Source organism: Phoca vitulina, unplaced genomic scaffold (assembly GCF_004348235.1).
Source record: "Phoca vitulina isolate PV1807 unplaced genomic scaffold, GSC_HSeal_1.0 scaffold58, whole genome shotgun sequence".
NCBI classification, from domain to species: domain Eukaryota; kingdom Metazoa; phylum Chordata; class Mammalia; order Carnivora; family Phocidae; genus Phoca; species Phoca vitulina.
In genome coordinates this window covers 8258385-8281484 of record NW_022589761.1, presented here as the reverse complement: position 1 = coordinate 8281484, position 23100 = coordinate 8258385, and the positions used below count along the sequence as shown (strand labels likewise).

General features: G+C 50.8%; 2 protein-coding genes across 2 annotated transcripts in view; one reads left to right on the top strand and one right to left on the bottom strand.

The window, feature by feature from the left end:
• Positions 1-9691, bottom strand: part of SPINT2 (serine peptidase inhibitor, Kunitz type 2) — a 29770-nt gene extending 20079 nt beyond the window's left edge. Inside the window, exon 1 of the mRNA XM_032390551.1 lies at positions 9191-9691. Within this exon, the coding sequence (XP_032246442.1) occupies positions 9191-9296 (106 nt within the window). The 5' untranslated portion in view covers positions 9297-9691. The remainder of the gene's footprint in view (positions 1-9190) is intronic.
• Positions 9692-16567: 6876 nt separating this feature from the next.
• PPP1R14A (protein phosphatase 1 regulatory inhibitor subunit 14A) lies at positions 16568-21362 on the top strand. The gene is made up of 4 exons (XM_032390473.1): positions 16568-16841; positions 18917-18997; positions 19527-19559; positions 20481-21362. The coding sequence occupies exons 1-4, from the start codon at positions 16641-16643 to the stop codon at positions 20607-20609; spliced, it is 444 nt and encodes a 147-aa protein (XP_032246364.1). The 5' UTR covers positions 16568-16640; the 3' UTR covers positions 20610-21362.
• The last annotated feature ends 1738 nt before the right edge of the window (positions 21363-23100 follow it).

Below are 23100 nucleotides of genomic sequence, written 5' to 3'. Positions count from 1 at the left end.
TTTATTTATTTTTTTTTTTAAAGATTTTTTATTTATTTATTTGACAGAGAGAGACACAGCGAGAGAGGGAACACCAGCAGGGGGAGTGGGAGAGGGAGAAGCAGGCTTCCCGCGGAGCAGGGAGCCCGATGCGGGGCTCGATCCCAGGACCCTGGGATCATGACCTGAGCCGAAGGCAGACGCTTAATTGACTGAGCCACCCAGGCATCTCCTCAGATGTGTTTCTTAAAAACAACTCAAATGGGAGGGATTTCTTTGACACACAGACCAGTGACGTAAGAGTGCTGTGAAGATTAAAGGAGTTTTGTATTCCATTATAAGCCCTTAAAACAGGGGCACCTGGGTGGCTCAGTCGGTTAAGCGTCTGCCTTCAGCTCAGGTCATGATCCCAGAGTCCTGGGATCAGGTCCCACATTGGGCTCCCTGCTCAGCTGAGTCTGTTTCTCCCTTTCTCTCTCCCTCTGCCTCTCCCCCTGCTCATGCTCTCAATCAAATAAATAATAAGAAAAAAATTTAAAAAAGAAAAAAGCCCTTAAAACATTTAGCACAAAGCTTTGAATAAATAGTAGATAATGTATTTTTATGAGCCCAGACTAATATAAGAACAGTGGGAATGAAGGTAAAAAAAAAGGATGACACAGTTCACTAGAAGTCCAACTGAATATGGTAGCTGACAGGACACAGGGGATATGGAAAACCACAAGTACAACCTCAAGTCAGAGTTGATTAAACCAACTTAACCATCACTCCTCCGTTTTTCTGCTGTGTGACCATTTACCACGCCTCAAGTGACACCATTCCTTATCTTCACCCAGAGTACGACAATGGCAAACTATCACGTAGACCAAAGTCCTGCAACCCCACATTATCCTGCAATTAAGTGTTCAGAGCCTGGGGAAAATAAGAAAAAATATGCCCTGGTTACCCATTTGGACCTTCAGTATCTCTTCACCAAAGAATGCAAGAATCTTTAAAAGTTCTGTGTAACTGAAGAGGTACTGAATATCAGGGAGGTACTCATGGCTGTTTTAATTCCACTGTGCCAAATTCCAGAGTTGACATTTATTTTACGATCAGTTTTATTTCAAAACGATGTAGAAATTCACCTATTTTGGTTAGCTGGGTAGGTTCTACATACTTGAGTGCTTCTGTTTTCAGTAAAGAAAGCTACTAACTACCCATCTCCTCTAGGTTTGGGTGCCTGGAAGTTGTCATTATTAGGATAAATAATTCAGAAACTTTAAAATAACCCTTAGGTATTTATGAGGAAAGAACATTTACAATGACAAATCCAACTTAAATTATAAGACTCATAATATCTTGTTTTAGATATAAAATCTTGGCATTTTAGATATAAAATATTTAGATATAAAAGTTTACATTTTAGAAACCCATCGGCACAATGCAAACCACCACTCCTACCCACTGTCACCTCATAGTCATCACTCAAACAAGACTATAAATTCTACCCTTACCTAAATCTATAACTAGAATCACAGTAGCCCATCAGAATAACTTGGAAGGGCAGTTTCAATGTCTTTCATGGGACTGCCTGTTAATTCAAGAGATTCTTAACCTCTTCTGAATCATGGACCATTTTCACAAATTGATGAAAGCTAACGGCCCTCTCCCTCAAACAGTGTTTCTCAAACTTTTTTTCATTATCATCCCCCTAAGGAACGTTTTTAGACATGTTTTTTCGATTACATCCCATTAAATTTCAATACCACATACATACTGTATATCTATTTATAAGGAGTGGCCCTTTGAAAGGTCACAAACTATGATGATAAAATTTTTCACCCCCTTAAGAGCATGTCCTAAACTCTAAATGACAGACCCAGGGACACACATAAAATATGACATGAACTCAAGTGACATATGAACTCAAGGACTTTAGAAGCCACGGACCTAGGACCCTGTTGGGTGAGATCCATCTCAAACACTAGTGCGTAAAACAACAGCTAAATTTTTTGCCCTCATTTCTAAAATGGATTTCCAGTCATGAAAAATGTACATCAAATAATTTCAAAGTAAACTCTAAAGTTACTGGGCCTCAGCATCCATGGCATCCCTTTTCAGTTTTCAAAAAGATCTTTTTTTTTTTTTTTTTTTTAAAGATTTTATTTATTTATTCATGAGAGACAGAGAGAGAGAGAGAGAGAGACAGAGGGAGAAGCAGGCTCCCCGCGGAGCAGGGAGCCCGATGTGGGACTCGATCCCAGCACCCTGGGATCACGACCTGAGCTGAAGGCAGACGCTCAACCGACTGAGCCACCCAGGCGTCCCTGGTTTTCAAAAAGATCTTGTCAGGGGGCGCCTGGGTGGCTCAGACGGTTAAGCGGCTGCCTTCAGCTCAGGTCATGATCCCGGGGTCCTGGGATCGAGCCCCACGTCAGGTTTCCTGCTCAGTGGAGAGTCTGCTTCTCCCTCTCCCTCTGCCTGCCTCTGCCTACTTGTGCTATCTCTCTGTCAAATAAACAAATAAAATCTTTAAAAAAAAAAAAAAAAGATCTTGGGGCGCCTGGGTGGCTCAGTCGTTAAGCGTCTGCCTTCGGCTCAGGTCATGATCCTAGGGTCCTGGGATCAAGCCCCGCATCGGGCTCCCTGCTTGGCGGGAAGCCTGCTTCTCCCTCTCCCACTCCCCCTGCTTGTGTTCCCTCTCTCGCTGTCTCTCTGTCAAATAAATAAATCTTAAAAAATAAAAAATAAAAAAAATAAAAGATCTTGTCAGAAACATGAAATGACATTTGTGACCAGGACTGCACAAAGACACCCATAATCCACACGCTAATGCTTCTAGGGTCACTGTGAAAACTGCGTCAGTCATATGACCAGTGGGCCACCAAGGCTTCCTGGGGTCCATGAAATCATTTCAGTGTGACCCCTTCAGGGTTCTCTCCCCTCTCACATGAATCTCAGGCTACCTCATCACTTACTTGGCCTCAGCACTTGGCAGAGGCTTGGACACCTGGCCAACTACCTCAAGACAAGCGTGAGAGCTGCAAATGACCCTGGGGATAGGAAAAATGAGAAGTGCGTGGGGACCTGGGTGAAAGAGGAGAAGTTTGCTTTCTCTATCATGGCTGAGTTCTCAAATGCTGACCAGGGTAAAGGAATGTTTCAGTGGACCTGAAGGTGAGGCCCTCAAGGTTCTTTAGGGACTATCACCATTTGAGCTTCAAAGGCCATGTTTTTAGTACTAGCACACCAAATATATATTCATTGCTCATTTTACTACTGTACTACTGTCTTCATTACAAGGTAGCTGCCATGCATTCGGAGGTCATTGGTTTTGTTCAATGCTCTGTTTCCTGGGCCTAAAACTGTACCTGGCACGGGGTAGGTGTCCAATAAATATGTGTTGAATAGGGGCGCATGGGTGGCTCAGTTGGGTAAGCGTCTGCCTTCGGCTCAGGTCATGATTCCAGGGTCCTGGGATTGAGCCCCACGTGGGGCTCCCTGCTCAGCGAGGAGCCTGCTTCTCCCTCTCTCTCTGCCTGCCATTCCCCCTGCTTGTGCTATCAAATAAATAAAATCTTTTAAGGGACACCTGGATGGCTCAGTTGGTTAAGCGTCTGCCTTCGGCTCAAGTCATGATCCCAGGGTCCTGGGACTGAGTGCCATATCAGGCTCCTTGCTCAGCGGGGAGCCTGCTTCTCCCTCTGCCTGCCTCTCTCACTCACTCATTCTGACAAAAAAAAAAAAAAAAAAACTTAAAAAAAAAAAGTGTTGAATAAATATTTCAAAGTATCCTGGAACAAACTGCCTTAACTGCAAGCAAAACAAATGCCTCTTCTGTGAAGGCAGGAATACCAGAAGATGCTAGGGGCGCCTGGGTGGCTCAGTCAGTTGAGCGCCAGACTCTTGGTTTCGGCTCAGGTCATGATCTCGTGGGTAATGGGATGAGCCCTGCAGCATCAGGGCTCCACGCTCAGAGTCGGCTTGAAGATTCTCTCCCTCTGCCCCTCCCCGCCACTCACGAGGGTGCCCTCGTTCTCTCTCAAATAAATAAATAAATCTTAAAAAAAAAAAATACTAGAAGATGCTACTTTGGAGAACCCTCAGCTGATCACCAACACCAACTGCACTTTAGCTCTTTGTCATATCTCTGACCACTCAGTTTACAACCATCCATGGGGGTGAAAAGATAGGTGTGGTGACTAAGAATATGCTTACTGGAGAAGTGCTGGGAAGTTTGTCCTTTAAGTCAAGGTGCTGGAGAAACTGTAATTAACCCAAGAGGTTAATGGAAACTGAAGATCACTTGAAAGTGCAGTAGAGGCTCTCAAATGAAGGCTGCTGCACTTTTCTCCAGTGAAAAGTCCCAAGAACAATCAACAAAAGTCCATGAGCCCAGTACCCATTAATGCCAAGCTTTGATGCCCAAGGTCAGGCATAGTTATTGGCAGCAGAAACTACACTTGAACTTCCTAAAGGAATTTTTAAGGTTTTATTCTGGGGGCACCTGGGTGGCTCAGTCGGTTAAGCGGCTGCCTTCGGCTCCCGTCATGATCCTGGGGTCCTGGGATCGAGACCCACGTCCGGCTCCCTGCTCAGCGGAGAGCCTGCTTCTTCCTCTCCCTCTGCCTACTTGTGCTGTCCAATAAATAAAATCTTAAAAAAAAAAAAAAGGTTTTATTCTGAAAAGGAATACACAATTGACCTTTCTCTTGATGATTTTCTTAATAACATTTTCTTTTCTCTAGCTTACTTTATTGTAAGAATACAGTATTTAATACATGTAACACAAAATATGTGTTAATTGACTGTTTATGTCATTGGTAAGGCTTCCAGTCAACAGTAGGCTATCAGTAGGTTAAGTTTTCGGGGAATCAAAAGTTACATGTGGATTTTCAACTGCACAGAGGTGCCCCTAATCCCTGTGTTATTCAAGGGCCAACTGTATTATCTGCCCTTGAATTGAGTGAAAAATTACATATTTTGGGCCACTCCAAATAACAGGACTTGTCACCAGGGGAAGAGATTAAAAAAAAAAAACACACACACACACATTTGTGGCCACCTGATAAAGGCTTTTCCCTCCCTAACAGCAATGATACACACACCCCACACTATACAATTTATAAGGAGCTGTTATGTTTTCTCTACCTCCATTTACTAAATGGAGCATATTCTTAAGAGTGGGGGGGGGTGTCACAACTCAAATGCTTAGAGATATGGTGGGTGGGCCAAATACATAAAGACTGAGGGAGGGCGCCTGGATGGCTCAGTCGTTAAGCGTCTGCCTTCGGCTCAGGTCATGATCTCAGGGTCCTGGGATCAAGCCCCGCGTCGGGCTCCCTGCTCAGCAGGGCATCTGCTTCTCCCTCTCCTGCTCCCCCTGCTTGTGTTCCCTCTCTCACTGTGTCTCTCTCTGTCAAATAAATAAATAAAATCTTAAAAAAAAAAAAAAAAAGACAGGGAGAGTAGTACATATCCTTTCCAAAAGGAGCACTGTGTGTGCTATGCAGGAACACTGACCTGGTGCCACTGATCTTCACATTTTTCAGGCAGAGCCCCAGCCAAATTTTTCCATAAAAAAAATTCCCAATTCTAGAAACTACAAGTCACATAAAGCCTGTTTGAGGCCTCTTGGGAACAGCCAGTTTATGATCTCTGTGCGCTTTCCATGGCAGACTGGCACTCTCTCTGAATGCCAGAAACACCCAGAGCAGCATCAGCTTTTTCCCACCTCCATCTGCAGGGGTCCGGATTCAGGACACCCTTTGTCCAGACTCCAAGTGTCCGCTATACCCCAAACCCCTTCCTGTCTGCCCTCCAACACCCAGTGCCTGCCCAACATTGTCAGCCTTGAAACCACATGGCACTCCTATCACTTGCTTATCACCTCACCAGCCCCAGACTCCTGAATTACCCCCCTCATCCCCATACATCCTATTTTGTTCCCATCTCTCTTCCCCCCAACTTCCAGGACTTGGGAACTTAGCAACTACCTTAAGCAAAATCTCTCATTTCCTCAATCTCCTCTCGGAAGATTCTCATCACTTTCTTACTCTAACCAGACCCTGCTCTCCCTTGAGGACATGCCCAAGAGGGTTGGTCTCCCTGCTCCTGATGCTGCTTCTACACCATTCACCCTCTGTCCTCTCAAAACTCCAGCTATTAATCTCATCATCAAAGTAGACTGTACCCCACCTTGTGCATCATCCATTAGCCCATATCACTACTCCTCATTTCATGACTTTAGCTCCTGGCTCACTGTCTCTCATGCTGCCTCTCTCATCATTCTCAGTGATTTCCATATCCAGGTGGGTGACACTCAGACCATCCTGGCCTCTTGGTTCCTAGACCTCTTCTCCAGCGATCTTGTCCTCTCCTCAGCCTTGCCCCACGATGGTTATGCCTAGACCTTGTCTCAATAAGCACAGCTTCTTGGAACCTCAGCTCCAAGCGTCTCACTCACTGCCCATTGTATCCTGTCTTTCTAGTTCATTCCCTCCAAAACCTCAACTCCAACAATCCACTGACCCTACCACCTTTCCTCTACCCCTCAGCCCCCTTATGTCTTCACACAGATCAAGTTCCTTGCCCAACTATTACGATCACCCCCTCACACATATTCACTACACACCTCCCCCCCACCATACTCATCAAAGCAATCAGAAGGGGGTAAAAAATCAAAACTACTTCCGGCCTCAAATTAAACTACTGAAAGCTTTCAAACAAACAGAACTTCAGATAAGCAAGGTCATTAGTTCACCCAACCAGACAGGAGTACTTTTGAAAGGTCAGGAGGTCCAGCCAGCTGCAGCAGCCAGAAAGGCCCCATTAGGAAAAGAAAAGGCCTCTGAAGCCAGACTTGACTTTGTCAATTACGATTGTGTGACCTTAGGCAAGACCTGTCTAACTTCACCACTGCACCAGGTTCTTTCAAGGATTAAACACATGGGAGCTCAGAGTAAGCAGTAGAGGTTAACCCTAAACTCAGTTTTGTTTTAAGATTTTATTTATTTATTTGACAGAGAGAGACACAGCAAGAGAGGGAACACAAGCAGGGGGAGTGGGAGAGGGAGAAGCAGGCTTCCCGCGGAGCAGGGAGCCCGATGTGGGGCTCGATCCCAGGACCAGAGCCCAGAGCCCAAGGCAGACGCTTAATGACTGAGCCACTCAGGCGCCCCCTAAACTCAGTTTTGATAAAGTCCCAGGGCAGGTAACTGGAGGGTACATCCTAACATAATTACATCATTGAAAAAAGTCCAGAAGGGCTGTCAAATTCTAGTCCAGACTGCAAGAATGTTCAACACCTGCATTTTTTTTATGAGTTATTTTTTTAGATTTTATTTATTTGACAGAGAGAGAGAGAGCACAAGTAGGCAGAGCAGCAGGGAGGGGCACAGGGAGAAGCAGGCTCTCCGATGAGCAGGGAGCCCAATGCGGGGCTCCATCCCGGGACCCTGGGATCATGACCTGAGCCGAAGGCAGACGCTTAACCGACTGAGCCACCCAGGCGCCCCTGTTTATTTTTTTAAGATTTCACTTATTTATCTGAGAGAGAGAGAGAGCTCGCGCACAAGCAGGGGGGAAGGGCAGAGTAAGTGAGAGAAGCAGACTCTCCGCTGAGCAGGATGCTGGGATCAGGACCTGAGCCAAAGGGAGACGCTTAACCGACCTAGCCACCCAGGTGCCCAACACCTGCATTCTTTATTCCTTGACCTACAGAGCTGATTCTCTCCCCAATGACCCTGGACATCCGCATTAGCTCATTTTCTCCTCTCTGCCTCTGGCGTGGGGAAATTAACAGCCCTCAGAAGCCACCACAGGTGATGACTTGGTGTACACACACCCTGCTTTCTTTCCACCCAAAATGCTGGCCTAGGAAGCCACCTGGCTCCTGCCTACTTCTCCCACCTCACATCCTTCTCCAATTCTCTCCCTACCCCCACTTCTACTCCAGCTAGGATGGTTCTCTTGTCTTTTCCTTGAATACTACCAGGCTTGCGCCAACCTTGAGGACTCTGTACTCCGTTACCTCCAACTGGACTCTCACCTACTAGGTCTTTGTGTTAAGGCTCAAGACGTCACCCTCCTCAGAGAGACCTCCCCCGACCACCTGAGCTAAAGCAGCCCCATCATCTTACACCACGTTGTTTGTGTACTTCACCTTGTTCATTTACTTCTTAGTAATTTAATACTGCAGTGACTGCTCTTTATCTAAATGTTTACTCACTGTCTCTGTCTCTCCCACTAGAATATAAGCTCTTTTAAGTGCAGGGACCTGGCTTGTCTGAGTCACAACTGTTATCACTGGGTCCAGCATCATCCCTGACACATCTGGGGCTCAGTAAGTTTTGCTTGAATCAATGAATTCTTCTTTGAAAAGAAGGTTTTTTCCAAAGCCTGGCTGGGCTTGTCTGAAGCAGTTGAGGTTATGACAACACTTGTTCAAAAAGACCTTCCCAGGCCAAACTTCCAGAGAATGTAGAAATCTAAATTGGGCCTTATTCTCCACCAACCTGTTAAGGACCAGTTCCACGAACCCAACCCCAGCTTCTCAATGCCAATACTCTTCTTACACCAAGGGGTCCCCACTCCTGCACCTTGGCAAAGTTTCTCCCCTCCAACACTTTTGTCCTTCTTCTCCTTCCTTTGGATATCACTGAGAAACACCTTTCTTTTTGGAGGCACTCTACTGCAACTGAACCAGGTAAGATTTCTCGGGAGGCTGTGGTCCAATAAATCTAAAGAGGTGGGCGTGGGGGCTTCTTCCCAGAGGCTAAAATTGCCATTGCGTCACCTAATCCAACCCCCACCCTCTCAGGCCTGGCCTCCCAGGGATCTCCTGGGCAGCAGAACTTCCCTCTGCCAGGAGGAGGCTGGTCTTCTGTTGGGCCTCTCACCCCCCTCCTGCCACAGGAAGGGCCAATGCCACTCCTTCTCGGTCAATAGTCCTAAGTCTCCTCCCTCACCCGCAGGAAACTTTCCCAACCCTGGCTCCGCCGCCCGTCCTCACTCCCAGGGGCTCCCGAGCCTCATCCCCAGGCTCAATCTCCCAGAGCCCGTCCCACCACACCCCCTGAGCTTCACCAGGTCGCCCCCAATTCCCTCTCCCGCCTATTCGCCCCGTTCAGACCTGCCCAAGGCCCCTCGCACCCCAACTTAGCCCCCGGAACCTAACGCCCCGCCCTCGGCCTTCCACTCCTCCCGGGAGACCCGCCCCGGCCCTCACCGTGGACGCCACGTTCTCCCTCGGCCGCCTCAGCCCGGAAGAGGAGCAGCGAGGCCAGCAGGGCGAGGAGCGCCCCGCAACGCCTCAGCCCACACAGCTGCGCCATGACGGGCTCCACCCGGCAGCGCAGGCGAAGCCTCGAGCCGCCGGCCGTTAGGGTCTCGCGATCAGGTGCGGGAAGACCCTTGCCGCGCACGCGCGCTGGAGAGCCTCGTGTTCAGGTGCGGGCGCTCCCAGAGGGTCTGCGAGGTGCTGCGCCGGCGCTCCTGCCGAAGTGCCCGGGAAGGCCCCTACTCGTCGGACCTTCGGTGTGCGGACACTCTGCCTCCTACGCCCACGATGCTTCTGTCCGCCCCTCACTCGCCTTCCCCCCGGCGACACTCAACGACTCTCCCACGGCTCAGAACCCCACCACACTTCCAAACACTCGGTGGGCGGTAGAGCCAATGGCGGCCGCTTCCGAGCGGCTATCGAAGGTGGCCGGTCAGGGAGAGGGGCGGGGCGCACCTGGCGAGGCGGGGCGCGCAGGGCGCAGGCGCAGGGAGCTCGCACCTGCGCGGCGATCCTCCTCCCTCGGCGCACCTGGGCTGGCCCCAGGATTGGGGGCGGAAGGGTGGGGCTTGAGTTGGTCCGCCCAGGGTAGGAGCTAGCCTGCGGGGAGGCGCAAACCTGCTGAGCCCTGGGGCCCCTGCCTCCCTGCGCCGGGGCTCGGTGACGTCCTAGTACCTTCACCCTTGGGCTGGGCCTCGGGGTGGGAGAAGAGGGTACAGAATGCTCTTCCTGGAAGTCTGTGGTTCCTGAAAATGTGGCGATGAAGCTCGCCTCATTTCTGCCCTCCTTTGAGGGTGAGGGATTTATTCCTTCCTAAATTGAACGTTCACTGAACGCCTACTAGGCGCGTTCCTGGGAACCCAGCGATGACCAAGCCAGACTAGTCCCTTCCTCACCAGACAGGAACAACCGAGAGTAGTGATGACAGAAGCATAGGACAGAGTGATTAGAATGATTGGGGGATGTGACAGGGAAGCACAGACTGAACGATCAGGGACTGAGGTGGTGGAAGTGCGGAGGTGGCTTTGATAATGTTAAACAGCTTAACAATAACCCACAACCCTCCGACCAACCTGGCTTTGATAATGAACCCTGAAGGATCAGAAGGGCTGAGGGACAAACATTCCAAGCATCCGAACAGCAAATGCAAAAGTCCTGAGGCAAGAAAGGCAACAGTGCCTTACAGGATCCAGGGCCACTCCCACTAATCAGCCTCCCTCCTGGCATAATAATATGTGAGGAGCCTTAATTGGGTTATCAAAACGGTGTTTATTTACCTGCAGCAATTAAAGTTTTGTGTACATTTAAAAAAATTTTTTAAGTAATCTCTACATCCAACGTGGGGCAGGAACTCAACAACCTCATGATCAAGAGTCGTGTGCTATACCAACTGAGCCACCCAGGTGCCCTCACCATTTTTTTTATTAAAAAGAATATTTTTGGGGGCGCCTGGGTGGCTCAGTCGGTTAAGCGGCTCCCTTCGGCTCAGGTCATGATCCCAGGGTCCTGGGATTGAGCCCCGCATCGGGCTCCCTGCTCAGCGGGAAGTTGGCTTCGCCCTCTCCCACTCCCCCTGCTTGTGTTCCTGCTCTCGCTCTCTCTCTGTCAAATAAATAAATAAAATCTTTTTTAAAAATTTAAAAAAGATATATTTTTTGCCCAGCATCTTCTTTAATCTTGCAGTGAGATCCAAGGACTCAAGGACAAGAGTCTCAATGTGAGGACAAAGCTCTCTCAGGCACTTGAACGCCCCACCCATCCCATTCCTCTAAGCCAGGGCTTGAGCTGGAAGCTCAAGCAGCCCCTACTGATAACCAGCAAGAAAATGAAGACCTTATCTTTGCAAGGTCAAGCAGTTGGAAGCAGATCTTTCCCCAATTGAGCCTCTGATGAGATGGCAGCTCTGGCTGACACCTGGATTATAGCTCAGTGAGACCCTGGAGCAGAGGACCCAGCTAAACCATCTCTAGAAACCATGAGATAATAAGTTTTAAGCCACAAAGTTTGTGGTAATTTATTCTGTAGCAATAGAACACTATTACAAATACAATGTTTACTAAAGGATACAGTAATAAAAATAACTAACTGGAAGCCTATTATTAAAACTCAACAGGGTAAGGGGAGTGCCTGGGTGACTCAGTCCGTTAAGTGGCTGCCTTTGGCTCAGGGTGTGATCTCAGTTCTGGCTTCGAACCCCCCCCCCGCTCAGCAGCGAGTCTGCTCCCTCTGCCCCTCCCCCATTCATTCTCTCTCTCTCTCTCTCTCTCTCTCTCTCTCTCAAATAAATAAAATCTTAAAAAAAAAAAAACACCAAAAAACCGGGGGAGTCTGGGTGGCTCAGTTGGTTGGGTGTTTACTCTTGATTTCGGCTCAGGTCATGATCGAGATTGAGCCCATGTTGGGCTCCGAGCTCAGCGGGGAGCTTGCGTCTCAATCTCTCCCTCTGCCCCTCCCCCTGCTTCTGCTCTCTCTCGCTCTCTCTTTCAAATAAATAAATAAATTGTTAAAAAATAAATAAACTCAACAGTAATTGCATCAATTGTCTACAAGCAGACCAACAAAAAGATTTTGGACTATTTTGGAGGATTATTTTATCACTGATACTGCTTAGAATTTGTCAGTGCATGGTATAATAAACCCTGGGCCAACTTTTGGTCAGTTTTATTTATTTATATTTTAAATTCTCTACAGACAGTGCACCCCCTTTTTGCCTGTACTCCTTTTGCCTTTCGGCACATCACTAGTTGGAAAACAGACAATAAATAAAATGAGTAAATTATATACAATGTTGAAGGGCAATATTATGGATAAAACATAGAGCCAGGTACGGGACGTAGGACTGAAAATATGAGTGAGGTAGGGTGTTCAGACAAGACCCCACCGCGCAGGTGACATTTGAGGGAGATGAAGGAATGAGCCCTGCTGATATCACTCTCAAGGAAGAGCTTCCCTGGCAGAAAGAACTATTAGGGCAAAGGTGTTGAGAAGGGATCATGCTTTGTAGAGGCTACTTTGAGACAACACGCTTGAGCAATGGAAACTTGATCCAGGCAAATGTGCCCACAGCGACCCCCTGGCTAAATCCAGACAGCCCCAGCAGGCGACCCACCTCAAAATAGCCACAGGCCCTAACTGACCAATGGCCTATGTACAACACCTTCCCGCTTTAAATACTGGCCCCCACCCCCTGCTCAGTGGGAGTCGGCTTCTCCCTCTCCCTCTGCACCCCCCTTGTGCTCTCTCTCTCTCAAATAAATAAAATTAAAAAAATAAATAAAATAAAACACAGCCCCCACCCACTGCCTCCTTGAAGACCGGCCTCTTCTCTGCTGTCCTGATTGCCTCTCCCTTGCGGTGTATTCATTAAACTATTTCCTTTGTTCTCACCTCCTGTGCCACCGGCCCCCACCCCACCTGATTATAGGCCCACATGTGCCCCCCCCATCCAACTGAGAGAGATAGCACAGGCTTGACAGAGCTTTGAATGCCCCTAGGACAATGGGGAGCTATGGACAGTTGTTGTTCTGAATATAACAGCTTTATTGGGATATAAGCCACATACCATACAATTTACCCTTTTATAATGTACAATTGGGGGCGTGTGGGTGGCTCAGTCGTTAAGCGTCTGCCTTTGGCTCAGGTCACGGTCTCAGGGTCCTGGGATCGAGCCCCGCATCGGGCTCCCTGTTCCGCTGGAAGCCTGCTTCTCCCTCTCCCACTCCCCCTGCTTGTGTTCCCTCTCTCACTCTGTCTCTGTCAAATAAACAAATAAAATCTTAAAAATAAATAGATAGGGGTGCCTGGGTGGCTCAGTCAGTTAAGCATCTGCCTTTGACTCAGGTCATGATCTCAGGCCCTGGGATCGAGCCCCGCATCAGGCTCCCTGCTCAGTGGGGAGTCTGCTTCTCCCTCTGCCTCTGCCCCTGCTTATGTTCCCTCTCTCTCAAATAAATAAATAAAATCTAAAAAAGATAAACAAACAAACAAATATAAATAAATAAATAAAACGTACATTTCAATGGTTTTTAGGGTGGTTTTTTTTTTTTTGGTTTTTAGTATATTAATAAAGTTATGCCACCATCGCACTACAATTTAGAAAATAGCATCATCCTCAAAAGAAACCCCGTACTGGCCAGCAGTCACTCCCTTTCCCCAGAATTCTCTCAGGACCAGGCAACCACTAATCTATTTTCTGTCTATGGATTTGTCTATTCTGGACATTTCATATAAGTAGAATCATACAGCATGTGGCCTTTTGAGTCTGGCCTCTCTCACTTAGCATGTTTTCAAGGTTTATCTATGGTGAAGCATGTGTCAGTACTTAACTTCTTTTTATTGCCAAATACCAGTCCATTGTATGGACTTACCACATTCTATGTATCCATTCATTAGTTGATGCGCTATGTTGTTTCCACCTTTTGGCTAATATGAACAATGCTGCAACAAACATTCACGTACAAGTTTTTGTGTGAACATATGCTTTCGGTTCTCTAGTGTAGTCCTAGGAGTAGAATTGCTGAGTCATATGGTAACTCTAAGTTTGACCTTTTGAGGAACTGCCAGACTGTTTTCCAAAGTGGCTGCACCATTTTACATTCCCAACATCAATGTATGAAGGTTCTGATTTCTCCACAGCCTTGCCAACACTTGGTATTTTCCATTTAAAAGAAATTATAGCCATCTGGGGTGCCTGGCTGGAAGAGCCTGCGACTCTTGATCTGGGGGGTCATGAGTTCAAGCTCCACATTGGGTGTACAGCTTACTATAGAAAATAAATAAACATTAAAGAAGAAATAAATTATAGCCATCCTACTGGGTATGAAGTGGTATCTCCTTATGGTTTTGATTCGCATTTTCCTGATAATTAACATGTTGAGCATCTTTTCAAACGCTTACTGGTCTTTGTATATGTTTTTTATTTATTTTATTTTTTAAAATATTTTATTTATGGGGTGCCTGGGTGGCTCAGATGGTTGGGCGTCTGCCTTTGGCTCAGGTCGTGATCCCAGGGTCCTGGGATCGAGTCCCGCATCGGGTTCTCTGCTCCTTGGGAGCCTGCTTCTCTCTCTGCCTCTCTCTCTGTCTTTCATGAATAAATAAATAAAATCTTAAAAAAAAAAATAAAATAAAATATTTTATTTATTTATTTGAGAGAGAAAGAGAGTGAGCGCTAGAGAGAGAATGCACATGAGCCGGGGGAGAAGCAGAGAAGCAGACCCCTGCTGAGCAAGGAGCCTGATGCAGGACTTGATCCCAGGACCCTGAGATCATGACCTGAGCAGAGGGCAGACGCTTAACCGACTGAGCCACCCAGGCGCCCTGTATATCTTTTTTAGATAAATGTCTATTCAGAGCCTTTGTCCATTTTTTCATTAGGTTATTTGTCTTATTATTATTATTGAGTTCCACCACTTCTTTATTTTAATTACAAGTACCTTATTGGGGGCACCTGGGTGGCTCGGTCAGTTGGGTGCCCAACTCTTGGTTTCAGCTCCAGTTGTGGTCTTGGGGTCATGGGATTGAGCCCTGAGTGGGCCTCTGCACTCCGTGCAGAGTCTGCAGGGGATTCTCTCTCTGTCTCTCTCTCTGCCCCTCCCCCACCCTCTCTCTCTCTCAAATAAATAAATAGGGGTACCTGGGTGGCTCAGTCGGTAAAGCGTCTGCCTTTAGCTGGGATCGAACCCCGCATCGGGCTTCCTGCTTAGCAGGGGAGTCTTCTCCCTCTCCCTCTGCCCCTGTTCATGTGCTCCCTCTCTCACTCTCTCTCAAATAAATAAATAAAATCTTTAAAAAATTTAAAAAATCAATAAATAAAATCTAAAAAAAACCCAACAACAAGGACCTTATCAGGTATATGATTTGAAATTCTTTCTCCATTCTGTGGGTTGTCTCTTCACTTTCTTAATGATGGCCTTTGAAACACAAAACTTTTTTTTTTTTAAAGTAAGCTCTATGCCCAACATGGGGCTCGAACTCACGACCCCGAGATCAAGGGATGCAAGCTCCATGGACTGAGCCAGCCAGGCACCCCTGAAACACAAAAGTTTTTAATTTCAATGAAGTCCAATTTACCTATTTTTTCTCTTGTTGCTTCCGCTTTTGATGTCATATCTAAGAAACCATTGCCTATTTACGGATAGTTTTAAACAGGGATGGGACATGGCCAAATTTAAGTTTTAAAGTATCGTTCTTGCTGCTTGTAATCAGAAGTGGTAAGACTGGTGAAGTAAGGGACTTCTGTGATTACCCTTGCTAAAATTGCAACCCCTCCTTCACTTCATTTCTCCTTCCTGCTTCATATTTCATATCATATTCTGGGGCGCCTGGGTGGCTCACTTGTTAAGCGTCTGCCTTCTGCTCAGGTCATGATCCCAGGGTCCTGGGATCAAGCCCCGCATCGGGCTCCTTGCTCAGCAGGGAGCCTGCTTCTCCCTCCCCCACTCCCCCTGCTTGTGTTCCCTCTCTCGCTATGTCTCTCTCTTTCAAATAAATGAATAAATTCTTTAAAAAAAACACATCATATTCTAATAAGCTGTGTAATAGTGCTTATTATTGACTGTTTCCAGCACAAAAATGTCAACTCCCTGAGGATGGGACTTGTTTGTTCACTGCTCTATCTCTAGTGCCTAGAACAGTGCCTGGTGTGGGTGCATGTGACGGGCGCCCGAGATATGTATATATATATACATATGCGTTATTGAGATTTTCAGAAAGCTGAAAGGATTGAAGAGAGCAGGTGCCGTCTCCCCCTGCTTAGGTCACTAAGAAACCCATGGGGAAGGGAGTCGGGGACGAGGGGCCTGGTAATCACCAGAGTGAGAGAGGACCGTCTGGATGCTATCCTGCTCGAGGAGTCTGATATGAGAGACAGACGCTAACAGATGTCATGATGTCAAACGAATACATATTTGTTGAATAGAGTGAGTGAATAAGTGAACGAAAGCCTGCATGGATGAGTGAATAAATGAAAGAACGAATAAATGTTGTACTGTGAGTTCTCTGGCTGGATCTTCCCTTGCAGAGAAAGGCGGCACGGGGGCTCCTGCACTGTCCCTTGCAGCCACCAGGGCGCGCAGGCAGGCCCGGTCCCCAAGAGCCTGTCCCGGGACCCCGCCCCTCGGGATCCAGGCCCCGGGAGCCCCAGCCGCCCGGCCCCGGCCTAGGACTCCCCGACCGCGCGCATACCTGGACTGGGCACGGCTCCGGGCTTTACGCGGTGCAGCGACCAGTCCCTGAGCTGCCGGCGGGGAAACTGAGGCCCGGGAGACTGGGGCGGAGCTGGCCCCGGGGCGAGCCCGAGCCCCCGCCCCCGGCCGGCCCCGCCCCGGCCCGTAAGAGGCCCCCTGGGCGCCGGGCGAAGCCGCACAGCGCGGCGCGGGGGGCCGGGGCCGGGGCCGCGATGGCAGCTCAGCGGCTGGGCAAGCGGGTGCTGAGCAAGCTGCAGTCTCCGTCGCGGGCTCGCGGCCCGGGGGGCAGCCCCGGGGGGTTGCAGAAACGACACGCGCGTGTCACCGTCAAGTACGACCGGCGGGAGCTGCAGCGGCGGCTAGACGTGGAGAAGTGGATCGACGGGCGCTTGGAGGAGCTGTACCGCGGCAGGGTGAGGCAGGGATGGGTACGGGGGCGAAAGGGGGTGGGGATCTCGGAGCGACAGACCCCGGGCCCGGACACCCTACGCCCTTGGGGGTCTCTGGTTGCTTGTGCTGGCCTCGGTCACAGAAGAGAGAGCACGCCCCGGGACCAGGCATGCATGGCGCTTGCTGTCTCCCCTCCATGGCTCTCTGCTTGTGGACCCAGAAACACACTTGGGTCTCCAGAGATGGTTGTGCATAGTGGTTGAGCATATGGGGGGGGGGCGAGGAGGCAAAGTTGGGGAGCCAGAGCGGCCATATCTGGAGAGAGGTTGGGGGAGGGGGATGTCTTAAAGCCAAACTTAGATACGGAGACCCAGAGACGCCCAGCAAAGAAAGCAACAGCATTCACAGACGCGCACAGCGACAAGTTAGCGCCCCTGACAGACTCTCAGGGACACAGGCTGTGGTCCCCTACAGATCAGCACCCACAGACACAATAGCACAGGCCACAGCCGAACGCAGACACCCCGCACAGCTACACCCACACAAAAGGACTCCAGTTACAGCCGCTCAGAGACCCGCAAAGGAGCAGTGCGCACAGCGCTGGAGCTACCCCTCCCCTGGGACCCGGAATGTTTCGAGTAACAGCCATCCGTTGCCTCCTAAAAGCAAAAGCCAAGAACCACATGCAAACACAGTGACAGGCGCTTCAGCTGCTCACAGACGGAAAACGGCAGAAAGTACAGCTGCTCGCAGACAGAAAACCGTGCACTGTAGGTACACGCGGGGCGGGAGCGACAGCCTCCAATGGGACGCACAGGCTACGGACACACATTTCACACCTTCCGCTTAAGTCTCCGCTTGAAGTCACACTGCACCACACACGAAACACAATCCCAGGGACGTGGTGGTTGTGTCGGCGGACAGACAGCATGCACAGCTCGAAGGTGACACAAGGCATGGCCCCTCACGGCGACACAAGGTCCCACCGTTGTCAGGCACACAGGGAGTCTCCTATAGGTAGACAGAGTAGCCCAGCGGCCATCGGTAGGTGGCATCCTCTAAAGTCATCCTCCGATGGTGGGCATTACAGTGGTGGTGACACACGACAGTGAGACAAACGCAGCTAAACCAGGGCCACATGTCTCACAGTCATCGGACCGTAGCCACCCCCCGCCCCTCTGCAGTCCACGCCCATGACACCCCATACCTCTGCACTCTCAAGCCGGCCCTGGCCCCTTGGCCTTGGCCTCTGGCTCACACGCAGAGCTTCGCACAGGGGTGTGACCCACTTATAGACTATCCAGGCCTTTGCTGACCCCCCTTCTCCGCACACAAACCCGGGACCACCCAGCCCTGAGGCCCACAGTGAAGTCAGAAGGGCTTTGGGTGGGGGAGGAAAAAAATCTGTAGCCTCAGGGATCTCATGCTTTGACAGCTGGATTCTGTCCCCCACAGGGCTAGGGAGCCAGCCTGCGTTTGGCTTTTTGCCCCAACAGGCTATCCGAGGAATCCCCCTCTGGGCCGCTCAAAGTTGGGCTCCGTGGCTCATCCCACCCACCCACTCTGGGGGCCGTTGGTGGTCATCTCTCTGGTCTGACCGGGCTGCACTCTTGGCCCTGGGGGCTGGCCTGAGCCTTACCCTCCCTTCCGGTCCTCTTAGGCAAGGGGCCTCCCCCAGCCGGCTCTGGCCGGCCTGCACCCCTCCCCCACACCTAGTGCTTAGACTTTTCCTTGAAAGGGCAGAGGCAGCCCCTCTCCTGAATCACAGAATCTGACATTCCAATACTCGACCAGGCCTGTTCCCCTCTTGGGAACTGGGGCCAAGGAGAGAGACCTGTGCCAGCCCCAGGGCTCTCGGGGCTCTGGCGCTGCCTGGCATCTGAGCTGGTACGGGCCCCTGGGCCTCTGTCAACCCATCTGTCACCCCTCCCCCCAACACCCAGATGTCCCGCCTTGGCGGTGCTGTCCCTGACTGCCACATTGTTGCTCCAGAACCCGCCAGCTGGGCCCTGGGGCCGATGGGGCTTCTCCAGAGGCCTGGACAAAGGCGAGGGAGGGACGGGCACGCAACCCTGACCACCCCTCCCTCCTGCCTTAGGAGGCAGACATGCCTGATGAGGTCAACATTGACGAATTGTTGGAATTAGAGAGCGAAGAGGACAGAAGCCGGAAAATCCAGGTAGGTGAAAGGGAGAGCTGCCCTCCCCCACCTTGCACCTTCCTGAAAATCACAATAGTCCACATGTTTACTGAGCACTTACTATGTGCCGGGCACTGTTTCAGTTACTTTCCACTTAACACATTTAATCCTTACAAATCCTGTGAAGGGTGTATGGTTTCCATCTTCCAGATGAGGAAAATGATTTAATCACTCGCCCCGGGTCACAGCTCAGAAGGAACAGAGCTGGGAGTGAAAGCCAGGCAGGCTGGTGTCCTTGCTGTTAGAAAACGCTGTGTGACCTTCCAGCCCCCTCTGGACCTAGAGCTAATCCTGGTGCAGAGTTTCTTGACTTACCCCCCCCCCCCATTGCTCTATAAGACCCTCAGGCCATGTTCTTCCCTGGCGACCAGATGGGAAGTCCACCCTGGAGCCTGACTTCCTTTTGTCTTGTTGCCTTGGGGCTTTGTTGGGAAAGAGAAGGGGCTGGAGGGGCCGAGGGGCTGGTTATTTACTCTTTTCTTTTTTTGCGGGGGGCGGGGGGGTTTAGGGACTCCTGAAGTCGTGCAGGAACCCCACAGAGGTAAGTGTTCCCTCCCTGCTCTGGGCCCCTGCATCCTGGTGGAGAAGGGGGTCCCTGGGGAGGAGGGAAGACGCTGCCTGGCCCAGGGGCGGCAGAGGGAGCCCTGGAGAGCCCTCTGAGTCTCTCAGCCCTTTCCTCGGCTCCAGTGGTGTCTTTGTCTTCCTCACCCTGCTTGTCTCTCCCCATCTGCCGCTGGGGTCTGTCATCTCCTCCCCACTGAGACACTCCCCATCTGTGTCCGGCTTCTGCTGGTGCCTCTGCTGCCCTCTCCTTTGGGCGGCCAGTCCTGGGGCTCAGCCTCACCCCTCCACTCGGTCCCCTCCAGCTGCTTCTGCCACCCTGGGATTCCCTTCCCCACCTCTGCTCCCCCCATCCCTCCAGGCCCTGAGCGGCCCAACCCCTCCCACTTCCTTCCCTGCTTTAAAAGGGAAAAATATGTTTCTCCAACCAGCTCTGGGCTGCCTGAGGGACAAACGTCATTGTGTGCCTGCCCCTGGAGCTAAGGCCTCTGTCCCTGGGGACCTTCCTGTGATCCCTTGGCCTGAGAAATATCTTGATGTCTCTCTGTGGCCGTTTCTTTCTCTGTCCTTTTGTCTCTCCCTCTGCATCTCTGTGTCTCCGTCCTGATCCCAGTTTCTGGGTCCCTGTCTCCCTCCCTGTCTGTGGCTCTGTCTCTCCCTGTCTCTCTGTTTCTTTCGCTCTGGCTCTCTTGCTGTCTTTCTCTATCTGTCCCCCCTCTCTCTCTTTCCCCATCTCTGCCTTTCGACCCCCCTCCCCAACTACCTCCAGGTGCTCTCACTGCCCGGGAGGGGAGGCAGGGGAGGCGGAGCAGTAGGGGCCCCGGTCAGAGGGGCTGGGCTGGGCGGGGCAGGGGCAGCCCCGCCCCTCCCCGTGTTCTCAGGACCCCTGCCCCATCCTCAGGACTTCGTTCAGGAGCTGCTGGGGAAGCTACGAGGCCTCCACAAGCAGCCCGGCCTCCACCCGACAAGCCCCTCCGGGAACCGCAGCCTGAGCCCCCTCCAGGACCCAGCCCGGACCGCGCCACCCTGACCTTCTTGCCTCCGTGCCCCCTCCCTTCTCCCCTACCCTCCACACCGTCCTGGCTTGTTTGTAAGTTGTATGTAATGGCTCTGTAACAATACGGTGTGCCTGTTTTTCCTCTCCCTGATTACCGTGGATTTCCCCGAGCTCCCCCTACACACCTCCCTCTGTCCTGCTGCGTCTCCCCAGGTCCCGGCACCCGCAGCTGGCCTGACAGATGGAGAATCGCTCCTCAGCCAGAGCATGAGAACAGGCCCCCCTCCCCTCCCGGGACTCAGCTTGTCCTCACTTCCCCCTCAGCCTTGGCCCAGTGCAAGCCAGCAGGGCCCCAGTGGGTGTCATTCGGGGCTCCTGGGGGAATGATGGCCTGTGGTCCTTGTACCTCGGGAGATGCGCAAAACCAAATGTGCCCAATATCACCACCATACATCGTGAACAAACCAGGAGGGCTTCCTGAAGAAAGTGACATTGAGGCAAGGCTTTGAAGGATGCATGGGAGTTTATATGAAATGGGTACCCATGTCTGAACCTTGTGAGTGGAGGGATTGACGTTGAGGCTAAGGCAGGGAAGATAGCAGATATTGGTGGAGCCGTCCACCCATCAGGATCAGCAAGTCCCCCAAAGCTGGATCAGGGAGGCCCCTGGGCTGGGTGCTAGGGAGGCCTGAAGGGCATCAGAAGTGGGTGGCAGCTATTTACCCCAAACTGTGGAAGTATTTCAGTATATTTTTAAAAGATTTTATTTACTGACAGAGCACAAGTAGACAGAGCAGCAGGCAGAGGGAGAGGGAGAAGGAGGCTCCCCGTTGAGCAGAGAGCCTGATGCAGGGGGGTGGGGGTGGGGGTGGGGGACTTGATCCCAAGACCCTGAGATCCTGACCTGAGCCGAAGGCAGACGCTTAACCGACTGAGCCACCCAGGTGCCCCAGGAATTCAGTATTTTATCAGCAGGTCTAGTTGTAGCAGCGGTCCTGCCTATGTATGGGCAGGGGGTTGGGGGGGGGGGGCGCAGAGCTAGGGCATCCCCACCCGCAACCAGGACAAAACACACCTCACATCATCCCCCTACTGACTGACGTGGGACCCCGGCCCCCATCCGTACCCTGTGCCACCCAGCAGCCCGGCCAGGATCAGGCACCCATCGCAGGGGGTCTGAGCTCCAGTCCGGCAGGAAGGGAAGATGCCACTGAAGGAGAGGAGGAATGCAGAAACCCCATGCCTGTCCAGCCCTGCAGATGGCTTTGCTGTCCCCGCGCACGCAGACCTCAGGCTTCCAGGTTCCCCTTCCCTCCACCCAGACCTACAGAGAACAAATGTGTGGAGGATGGACATAGCCCTCCCGGCATCCAATCACCTGGGCGCATCTCCCAGAACATCCTCTCGGGCCTAGGGACCTCAGACTTCCCTCTCACAGAACCTGTTTTTGGTTCCTCATTCTGTGGAGGTGACTATGTGCTCAAAACCCAGGTCCTAAAGTCCTGGGTGTGCCGTGTGTTGAGCTGCTCAGTTTCCTCATCTGGAAAATGGGGACTTCACAAATGAGGAAACTGAGGCCCAGTTTAGTGCTAACACTTACCCAAAGTCACACACCTGGGAAGTGGCACTGGGCTTCAATCCCAGGCATATGACTCCAGAGCCCAGCTACTGAACTCCTACACTACAGTGCTCCTGTAAACCATAGCGGTGATTGCTATACGTTAGTGTCAGAAAGGCAGGGGGTGGGGGTGGGGTGGTAACTAATTCATACTAAAGTGTTAGTGACTGCTCACACTCCTGAGCTAGCCTATCCAAAGGGCCATACAACTTGACTGAGAACAAGGCTACAACAAAAGCATTGGGAAGCAGCATACCATAGTGGGTAAGAGCCCGGACTCTGGGGTTCTTGCCTGGATTCAAATGCCATCTGTCTCCCTTCCTAGTTGTGTCGTCTTGAACAAGTCCCTTAACCTTTCTGTGCCTCCGTTTCCACATCTGTGAAATGAAGAGGATTAGAACAGTATCTACCACCCGGCGTTGTCATGAGGTTTAAAAATGTACAGATCAAGGGCACCTGGGTGGCTCAGTGGTTAAGCATCTGCCTTCGGCTCAGGTCATGATCCCGGGGTCCTGGGATCGAGCCCCACATCGGGCTCTCTGCTCAGTGGGGAGCCTGCTTCTCCCTCTCCCTCTGCTCCTCCCCCTGCTCGTGCTTGCTCTCTCTGTCTCAAATAAATAAATAAAATCTTAAAAAATTTAAGAAAAATGTACAGATCATAGACTAGTGCCAGGCACGTAATAAACATCGTTATCAACCTTATCATCCTAGGGAGGAGCTAGACCATTAGCTCCTCCAGCTATCATCTCTGGCCAGCAAAGATGTGCCTTGGGAACACTGATTTTCAGGCCCTCTGATGTGGCAAAGCTCCAAAGGACACAGTGTACCCGACCTGCCACCCTTGCATTGTGGCCCCACACTTGCCCCAAGGTCACCAGGCTCCCTGCCTCCCAGGGTCTGTGCTAT

Coding starts and splice junctions, on each gene's coding strand:
- PPP1R14A (XM_032390473.1), top strand. CDS start 16,641: ATGGCAGCTCAGCGGCTGGGCAAGCGGGTGCTGAGCAAGCTGCAGTCT. Junction 18,998..19,526: donor ACAGAAGCCGGAAAATCCAG/GTAGGTGAAAGG, acceptor GGGGGGGTTTAG/GGACTCCTGAAGTCGTGCAG. Junction 19,560..20,480: donor CGTGCAGGAACCCCACAGAG/GTAAGTGTTCCC, acceptor CCCCATCCTCAG/GACTTCGTTCAGGAGCTGCT.